Source organism: Myzus persicae, unplaced genomic scaffold, assembly GCF_001856785.1.
Source record: "Myzus persicae strain clone G006 unplaced genomic scaffold, MPER_G0061.0, whole genome shotgun sequence".
Taxonomy (NCBI): domain Eukaryota; kingdom Metazoa; phylum Arthropoda; class Insecta; order Hemiptera; family Aphididae; genus Myzus; species Myzus persicae.
Window position 1 is genome coordinate 137,109 of NW_019104072.1, and position 9,265 is coordinate 146,373.

Sequence of the window (9,265 nt, forward strand, 5' to 3'; positions counted from 1 at the left end):
TCACTGCATCTATAATAGATTGGATATTACAAAAGTATCTTCGTGATAAAATTTAAAAATACTATAAGAAGACAAACTGGATTTACTGCATATCATTGATTTTAAATCCAAGACACAAAGCAAAAACTTTTGATTTAACGTTTTGGGGAGTAGAGATAAAAAAATGAGCATGCAGAAATTTGGAGTAATCTACACAACATACCATGACCAAAAGTCAATGTTGAGTTACCAGAAATAGAAAGTCAAGACACTATAAATAATGATGAAGACACTATAGATTTTAATATTCATCATATGGAGATTCAATTCCGGTTAGTTACACAAATTCACATAAATTGTGTGCAAGAACTAGAAACATACTTAAGTCAGCTGAGGAGTATAACCAGTGAAGATATTATACTACAGTGTCGGAAGCTAAACCAAGTTCACTTCAATGTATTAGCTAATATTGCAAGAGATTTTTCATCAATTTAAGCCACTTCTGTTCCTACAGAGAAACTTTTTTCTAAAGGGTCTCTAGTCATTCGTAATATTTTTATTTAATGATGTAAAAATGCACTTTATCTAAAGTACAATATTACTACTTATTTTAGTTGATTTTATGATAATTAAAAACTTATTGTAAAAATAAAGTGTACCAAATAAGATTTACAGAAATGGTCTATTACAAATATATTATATTAAAAGAAACTTAAAAATTTAGTAATACCGTACTATACATTGTTGAATAAAAGCTTAATAATTATTATTATAACAAATATAATTATTAAGAAACTCAATTTAATTTATTTTGACTTAAAATGAAAGTTTTTTACCAAACCAAAAATTATCTTAAATATTTTAAACCAAACTTGACTATAATAGTTTAATTATAATATTAATACTTTTTTATATGAACTATTTTTGATTATTGAAAATTATTTTAACAGATGTGCAATGTAAACTAATTATGAATTGACGATTTAATTCAGAAATAATCAGTAGAGAAGTAGCGATTAGCTAAATAAAACTAATAATTAATGAGAACATTATTACAATGCTCTCTGTTTATTTATTATTATTTATTTCTATTAAGTGTCGAGTGGTATTCAAATTTACGTGTGAACAGTATACGTCACTTCACAATTCAACATTCAATTTCAAGCAGTGTCATGCAACTCACTGCTGTGACATTAGTATCCCAGTGTAAACTAGCATTAACGGCGGCTGTCGATGTACGCCCCCGTTCTCGATACTATCGAGTCCATCGTGAAATATAAATCCAGTGAATCGGCCATCGGGTTGTACGTGCCCAGACCGACAATGTTTCGCAATATTTGCTGGCCATCTGAGAAATATGTGACGCACAGGAATACCAGTTGTACATGTACCACCAGCACCAGAAGCAACGTATCGACGGCTCCTTTGCTGCCAGAATTAAACCAATTGTGGCACGCACTTGTCACCAGTCCGTACACCAGTGAACACCGTTTCCAAGTGAGCACATCGGTGAACACCAGCCTTTGATATGTATTTGTCGGGGTCATCTATGTGCGTGATGTCATCACATCAATATCATATAAAATATAGGTTATGTAATGATATGACAATAAAGAAGATTGAATTATTTACAACAATAATAGGAAAATTTGTGTTTTTTTGAAGGCACCCATTTTTTTTTTGTTTCTACGTATGCAGTTAAGCATGTTGGAGACGATGGCGCAATTAGAATTTTGAGGTCGAACTTAGTTTAAAAGTTTGAGCTAATTAAAATGTACAGTATTTTCATATACACCTGGCAAGCGTCATAATTACTCGCTCAGTCACTCGCTGTGATCGCTCGGACAATTCAATTCGAAAACATCCTTCGCCTTGTTATGTAAAACCACTTCGAGTCCGGACTTCAAATAACTATAACTTCAAAACTAGGCCCAACCACCAAATTCTGACTTCACAGTCGTTTTCAGCATATTTAACTATATACGTTGAAACAAACAAACGGTGTCTATTAAACAAAAGTATACCCAATAATATACCTATCTATTATGTTTAATGTTTATACACTCAAATTCCATGCTTTGGATCAAGAGTAGGAGCGGGAGAGATGTACATGTAACTATTTTCTCATTTAATATTTCAAACTATGTTTTTAGAAAATTATTAAAAACCTACGTAATTTAATAAAAAAGAGTTTAATTTCTTTAATAACGATGATATTTTTAAATTATATAAGACTATAAATATAATTATCTTTTATTTGTAATATACTAATATGTATTACTATAATACTTTATTGACAACACATAGCGTATAATACCATAGCTGTTAAGTATAAAAACATATTAATATGACTGTCTCTTAAATTATTTAAACGAAACCTGTTTGACCGAAAAACGAGTCTGTAACCTCCTACCCTCACCATAACGAAATAAGTAAATTATCTATCAAATATAATTCGAGGCCTCACCAATATGAGTGTAGTCAGGCAGAGCAACAGTAACATAGCGACGTGTATCGTCGTCTTTTCGTATTTTTCGTAGCACATGGCTTCTGACGTGGCTATCAGAACCAAGTGGCTCACAAACAACATCGCTTTGTAGAAGCAGTTGGACCTTGACCAAAATAGATGATACTTGATGACGAACGCGGCTACGTTCAAAGTTACTTTGGATGTCAGGTAGTACCGTGAAGTTAAGTCTACAATACGGGTGGACAGGATCAGTCTTTCGAACGCTAACAGCAAATGCCAACACAAAGTAAAATTGATTGCATAGGGCGCCGCGTACATGGCGAATGACCAGCCGTTGGCCGTCACCAACCGAATGGCGCGTGGATGTCTGGCCATTAAGAAATATAAGAGTACGGTTATTCCGGCTACCATTGACATGCATACCAAAAGCTCCCCTGCTAACAGTATGGTTCTGGACGCCAAGGTTGCGCCATCGGTAATGTTATTCATGTTAAAACAATTTTTTTAATTTAAAAATTTTATAGCATGGTTATATACTTTTTATAAATAAATAAATAATAATATATTATAAATTTATACATCCTGGCGTGTAAACAAGTTAAGAAAACCAATGGTGACAGACTTCATCGCATTGCAGCAGATGATACTAATGTATCTATAAGTGTCAAAGTTGTATTCAGTTTTTAATTTTTAGACATGATATCCTTATCATTAGTAGAATGGAATACAATTCTGACACAGTAAGTAGTAACCTTCCCATGCTAAAGTAGTGCTCCTAGATAACATGCGCATCACGTTATTACAATATATCCCCATAAAAATACTCAAACGTAATTATAAAAATTATAAATTTAGAATTTTGTTTGTCATATCAAAAAAATAGGCACATGTTTTAAATTTTGTAATTTTATAATCTTTAATATTAAAATTAAATAATACTTTATAAATAGTTAGTAAATAAATACTTAAATAATAATAATTCTGATTGTGTCCTGCATGATGCTTAGAAAGACAAAGTATGTATAATTTAAAAAAATTCATGTGTAATACATTTTTTTCATACATTTTTATGTTCTTCTATTTGTCCAATTTTGGATTTAGAAAGGGGACAAGTTGATGGATCCAACATCTTAGAAAAATCGATCAATCAAAAAATTATACACAAAATAGGGGTTTCCATTAAAAAAAAGATAAATGCCCGTATGCATAGTCCACTGTTAAGGGTTACCTAAAATTGCTTAGGTGTTACCTAGCTACGGGGCATGTAGCCAATACTTAGCGAGCCCGTAAATTTGAATTGCATAGTCCAAATTTAAGTAACCCCTAGTTAGGTAATACTTAAATAAGTAATCCTTAAAATTACGTTTTTATTCCATGATATTTTATGTTATCAGTTGAGTTATCACTTATCAGTGGTTAATTATTATATTCGTTGGAATTTTCATTTTTAAATTGTCAATTTGTCATTAAAAATTTGTTAATAAACGCAGTTATAACATAACTTTAGTTCAAAATGAAAAGTGTTAAAAGAGAAAGAGGGCCAAACTGGGATACACAGGAAAAAGAAATATTTTTCCACTGTGTATCCAAATTCAAACATGTTATAGAAGATCCAAAAAAGGATTTTAATTCGAACCAAAAAAAACATGAAGCGTGGGAAAAAGTGACAAATGATTTCAATTCACATGCTCAAGTCCAAAAGGTAAGTCATAATATATACTAAACAGATACAAATTAGAATTTTTAGGTATTTATTTTATAAAATATACTAGGTAGCATGATTATGTTGTAAAATGTTGTTATAATTAATGCTTATAGAGAGAGGTTAAGAATTTAAAAAAACTGTGGGAAACAGAAAAAGCAAAGTCCAGGAAAACGTTCACTTCCGAAAGATATAGCCGTTTGAAAACTGGGGGAGGTTCATATGAAGCAACACCTGATAGTGTTCAAAATCCCGAGGTGGAGGAGCTCATTGGAAAACCACATATTGTCGAGTGGACTAATAATTATGATAGTGATGGTGTGGCATTCAGTAAGCTATGCCTTATTTTAAATATAATTATTAACATTTTTTAAATTTATTTTTATGTTTTTGAACTTAGATAATATTTTAGTCAGCTCAAATCTTATGGACAATTCAAATATTATTGACAGTTCGGGTAATGTTAATTTGGAAATCATCAATATCGAGACACCCATACTGATTTCCGGTACCTATTGGTTATTGCATTGATCATATTATGTAAATATTAAATTAATAGATAAGTTTATTATTTATTTGTTTAGAAGAATTATCTGCTGAAATAGCATCTAATGAAACAAATCCAGCTATTATGATAGATATGACTAAAACATCAATTAAAGAATGCCATACAAAACCAGTACAACCAGGTTTGCATACGATCCTAATTTATGGAATTTACTTACCTAATTTACTTTCTACCATCTATACTATACTAATAGGTGCCAATAGGTATAATTAATTTTGTGTTTATTTAAACAAAACTATTTTGTGTTTTAGAAAAAAGAAACAATATAGAAATCACTGCAAGCAAATCCACCAAAAAAGATGGCATCTTAAAGGAATGTGAGCTGCGGGTAAAAAGGCAAAAAATGGCAATCGAATCGGAAGAAAAAATGAATAAGTTACAGGTATGTAATATAAAAAAAAACATATTTTAAAAAAGATGAGATACGATACAATGGAATACAGTTATTATTGATTATGCATAATTTAAAATATAAGTTATTACTAGGCTCCAGATTTTTATGTTTTTACATATTATTACTGAATGTGTGCAGTTTTATAAGAAAGGTATTTACAGTTGACAATTTAAATTTATATAGTTAGAATTATATAGTTTTAATGATAGTTTGAAAAAAAATTGAATAGAGCATATTTTGATGATCATAAAATATTTGTATTTTTTATGGTAAATATTAGAATCACATTTCAGTTTTAAATTATCCTAAAAATCTGGGCACTAGTTATTACAAAAGAACTTGATTAATGTGGTAATTTAATTACGAGTATTAAAGGTATACAGTGTACTAGCTGATTAGTTAGCTAACAAATTAATAATGTTCAAAATAGATCTCATTATTGTTATTCTAAATACATTTCCTAATTTTCAACTGCCTAGATTTTAAATCAGAAACTAATAATGCAGTCTGTAGTGGCTAAGCGCTTTGAGGAACATAAATTGTTCAAGTTACAATGTGAAAAAGTTGCTCTAGAAATTAAGAAAATTAAAGAAAATCTTGTTTAAGTACCTACCTATATATTTTGTTTTTTATGCTTATTGTTATTTAGTTAAGTTAAAAAGCTTATAGTCATATATATCTTTATCACACATACCTAAGTGAATACCTATGTTTTTGTTACTTTTATAAATTAGTTGTTTTGTTTGTTTATTATATTATATATATTATATATATTATTATATTACCTTTTTTTAAATTAAAATTCTTTAATACTTATATGTATTTTTTAAATATAATAAATAATGTGATGTTATAGTAAATTGGATTAAGTTTTTGTTACTTTTATGAATAAATAAATGCATAAATACCATGGAGAAATATAATGGTTTATTATTATTTTTTAACTGAAATGCCTTATGATATAAGCTTGTCTTGCTGCAGGTCCTAGTATACTGTGGTCAATTTCTCCAGCAACTTCACCATCTTCCTCTTCTAAGTCTTCCTCTTCTTCATCACTGTCTGTAGTATATTGATTATATTTTCGAGAGATGTTGTGAAGTAATGCACAAGAAAGAATAATATTTACAGTTGTACCAGGTGCATTAGCAAGACATCTTCTCAAACAAGGAAATTTTCTTTTCCATATTCCAAATGTCCGTTCTATTATATTTCTTGTTCTAATCTGACATTTATTATACTTTCGCTCTGATGGTGTTACAGGGGTTCTTAAAGGTGTAAACAAATAAGGTTTACATGGATAACCTATTGAAAGGAAATTAGAAATATTTATTGTATAAATAATCAAATTTAATAGTTAAAAAAAAAAAATTAATTACAATCAAAAATATCTCATGACTATAATTAGCATAACTTTTGAGAGGTAGAAAAACTTATTAATTAATAACTGAAACAAAAATTCTCAAGGCTTTTACCTATACATTAAATATAAATTTAAATTATAAGTACATTAAATATATAAATATAATCATACCTCCATCTCCAAGCAATAACACATGGTCAATACTTTCAGAAAAGTATTTGTTTGCATGGCTTCCACTAAATATAAAGCTATCATGGTAGCTTCCTGGCCATCTTACAACTATATCTAAAAATTCCATCGATGGTACACAAACAGCCTAGTATACAGACATACAGTAAGTATAAAAAATAACTTTTAAATAAATAATTCTTTATACTTTCTCTGTGATTGGGTTTAAATCTCCTGTTTGATAACTGATAACTAATTAATGCATACCTGAACATTTAAAGAAAAATATCCTTTTCTGTTTCTGAACACTTCTGAATCAGGACCTCCAGGATTTTGTATTTTGATATGCGTACAATCTATGCATCCACCAATTCCCGGCATCTTGTACATTTGGTAAAATTTTTCTTTTATAATATTCCATTCATCTGCATTTCTAGGGAAATGTACATGATTTTCTACATTACTTGCCAACATTTCAGATATATTTTTAATTATTCTTGATACAGTTCCTTGGTTAATTCCTCTTAAGTCACCATTTACAATCTAAAATTTAAATTAACAAAACTTATTTTACAAACAACTGAATGGGACTTGAAATTGGTGCCTACTTGAAAGTTTGAAGATGCGTTAAACCGCAGTGTTGTTAAGAGTTGTAGAATAGGTGGGATGGGCAAACCACGATTATTATTGTGATGAATAGTAATTAATGGCATAATAATATCCATAACTACTTCTTTAGAAAACCTAAATTAAAAAATACATTATTATTCAATTTGTGTTTAATGTACCTACAGTTGAATCTATTAAAAAGGGTTTATTTCACCGTATAATTATTATAATGTAAAATATTTACAGTAGTACAATAAATAGTTCCTATAACAGATACCTACCTGTATCTTTTGTAAAATTGAAGATCAGAAAATAATTCTACAGGGTTTTCTTGATCCATGATGTACCTTTTAGGTGCATTATCTTCATCAGCAAACTGAGCAAAATCAATTAGTTCGAATATATCATCCATATTAACTATACTTTAGGTAGGACAATTTAATAAAAACAAAAACATAAATCGATGCAAATGGTAGAACGATAATTTTGTGAACAATTTTAACAAATTGATTACATCATTATTTTTATTTTGAAATGATTAAAAAAAAAAAAAATAGTTTACGGGCTCGTTAAGGGTGGTCTATCCACCACTTAACTTTAAGGAAACCTTAAGTGACAGCTATCCCGTAAGTATGACTGTGCAACGCAATTTTAAGGGACTGTGCTTAGGTGACACTTAAATTCATTTTAAGTAACACTTAAATGACTGTGCATACGGGCCAAAGTGTATTGTGCATGAATTAAAAGAAAATTGTAGGTCAAAGGAATTTATGATTTAATAGTCTAGTTTAATTTACAGCAAACATAATTTAAAAATATGAATAGGGTACTAGTTTATACACTTTAGTCTGTTTTAGCAGGCTTTCCACTCACTTACTGTTTTCACTATTTCTTGCTATTTTGATTATGTCTTACTTTTTATCACTATCCAAACAAATTATTCACTATCCTAACTTTTTACAAAGCAATGGTTGCAATGCCATAATGATATCCCATAATTTACCTTAGATGCATTAAATGATAATGAAATAAATCTAGGCTATGTCTGTTTTTATTCAAAAGTGACCTTACATTGTAGTATAATATATTATGTGCCATCAAATAGATTTATATAAAAAAATATTATGGTGCGCAACAGCGGTGTATGTGAATACAATACTTATAGTTTTGCAGAAGTTATTAATTGGTACCAATAGTTATGGATGATATGAGTATGTGACTTTATAATGAAGTTGCAACGACATTTAATGTGTGAAATTCTAAATTGGTTTATAAATATAACTAATATTAGTACATCATTTATATGAACAGGGTTTTCATGGAAAAACTTTTGATAGTTTATACAATTTTCAAAAATTAACATTACTTATATTATATATTATCGTACATGTATAATCTATACATAGTATATAAATATATACATCACATTATTATTAAGCAGTGCTTAATGTGGGGGATGTGGTGGACCTCTTTTTTTTTGAGTGCACCCCTTACATCTTTTTGAAATGGAACGTTGGGTACGCAATATTTACTAATGAATTAGAAAATTGTCAGTTTTTCGGACTCAAAATATAATAGCCATATTATATTTTGAGCGGAGCGATGAATGTATTGATTTTCAATGATATGTGTTTTTTTCTAGCTAGGAGGTAAGCCATTATATTAGGAACGCTTTTATACGACCCCTCAGTAGGGGTGTGTCTTTTGAGGCAAAAGAACTGGATGTTTAGAATTTTTATCCAATAGTCCATGTTTTAATCTTCCACCGACTCGAATGATTCTTTTTGGATCGACGAAGAGAGCTAGCTTGGCTATCGTTATCTGTGTTATAGATGCTTGATATTTTATTTGTGTATGTAGGTCCGGCAGATACGTCCTGACTTATATAAGATCGCCTTGTTCAGTGTATGATTGTATTCCATCCAAGAGATAGGATCACTACTCTTAGGAATATTTCGATGATGCGTGAAACGAAGATAGTACACTAACAAACGTTGAGTAATTCAGTTATAAAG

The 9,265-nt window shown here is 29.6% G+C and overlaps 4 protein-coding genes across 4 annotated transcripts; 2 read left to right on the top strand and 2 right to left on the bottom strand.

Moving 5' to 3' along the window:
• Positions 1-1,196: 1,196 nt before the first annotated feature.
• On the bottom strand, positions 1,197-2,938 carry LOC111038351. Its single transcript, XM_022321400.1, has 2 exons — positions 2,447-2,938; positions 1,197-1,526 (listed from the first exon to the last, which is right to left on the bottom strand). Exons 1-2 carry the CDS (start codon positions 2,936-2,938, stop codon positions 1,197-1,199), a joined length of 822 nt encoding a protein of 273 aa, XP_022177092.1.
• A 1,018-nt stretch (positions 2,939-3,956) lies between these two features.
• LOC111038359 (myb/SANT-like DNA-binding domain-containing protein 3) lies at positions 3,957-4,563 on the top strand. The gene is made up of 3 exons (XM_022321424.1): positions 3,957-4,151; positions 4,268-4,471; positions 4,552-4,563. The coding sequence occupies exons 1-3, from the start codon at positions 3,963-3,965 to the stop codon at positions 4,561-4,563; spliced, it is 405 nt and encodes a 134-aa protein (XP_022177116.1). The 5' UTR covers positions 3,957-3,962.
• Positions 4,564-4,568: 5 nt separating this feature from the next.
• LOC111038356 lies at positions 4,569-5,302 on the top strand. The gene is made up of 3 exons (XM_022321422.1): positions 4,569-4,659; positions 4,736-4,840; positions 4,971-5,302. The coding sequence occupies exons 1-3, from the start codon at positions 4,578-4,580 to the stop codon at positions 5,129-5,131; spliced, it is 348 nt and encodes a 115-aa protein (XP_022177114.1). The 5' UTR covers positions 4,569-4,577; the 3' UTR covers positions 5,132-5,302.
• A 751-nt stretch (positions 5,303-6,053) lies between these two features.
• On the bottom strand, positions 6,054-7,662 carry LOC111038360 (putative nuclease HARBI1). The gene is made up of 5 exons (XM_022321425.1): positions 7,532-7,662; positions 7,250-7,385; positions 6,909-7,184; positions 6,645-6,789; positions 6,054-6,415 (listed from the first exon to the last, which is right to left on the bottom strand). Exons 1-5 carry the CDS (start codon positions 7,660-7,662, stop codon positions 6,054-6,056), a joined length of 1,050 nt encoding a protein of 349 aa, XP_022177117.1.
• Between the last annotated feature and the right edge of the window lie 1,603 nt (positions 7,663-9,265).

Excerpts from the sequence above, each read along its gene's own strand:
- LOC111038356 (XM_022321422.1), top strand. The coding sequence starts at position 4,578 with ATGGACAATTCAAATATTATTGACAGTTCGGGTAATGTTAATTTGGAA. Across the intron at positions 4,660-4,735 it reads GACACCCATACTGATTTCCG|AAGAATTATCTGCTGAAATA; the intron begins GTACCTATTGGT and ends TTATTTGTTTAG. Across the intron at positions 4,841-4,970 it reads TACAAAACCAGTACAACCAG|AAAAAAGAAACAATATAGAA; the intron begins GTTTGCATACGA and ends TTTGTGTTTTAG.
- LOC111038360 (XM_022321425.1), bottom strand. The coding sequence starts at position 7,662 with ATGGATGATATATTCGAACTAATTGATTTTGCTCAGTTTGCTGATGAA. Across the intron at positions 7,386-7,531 it reads CAATTTTACAAAAGATACAG|GTTTTCTAAAGAAGTAGTTA; the intron begins GTAGGTATCTGT and ends TTTTTAATTTAG. Across the intron at positions 7,185-7,249 it reads ACGCATCTTCAAACTTTCAA|ATTGTAAATGGTGACTTAAG; the intron begins GTAGGCACCAAT and ends TTTAAATTTTAG.
- LOC111038351 (XM_022321400.1), bottom strand. The coding sequence starts at position 2,938 with ATGAATAACATTACCGATGGCGCAACCTTGGCGTCCAGAACCATACTG. Across the intron at positions 1,527-2,446 it reads GCCTGACTACACTCATATTG|ATGACCCCGACAAATACATA; the intron begins GTGAGGCCTCGA and ends TCACGCACATAG.
- LOC111038359 (XM_022321424.1), top strand. The coding sequence starts at position 3,963 with ATGAAAAGTGTTAAAAGAGAAAGAGGGCCAAACTGGGATACACAGGAA. Across the intron at positions 4,152-4,267 it reads CACATGCTCAAGTCCAAAAG|AGAGAGGTTAAGAATTTAAA; the intron begins GTAAGTCATAAT and ends TAATGCTTATAG.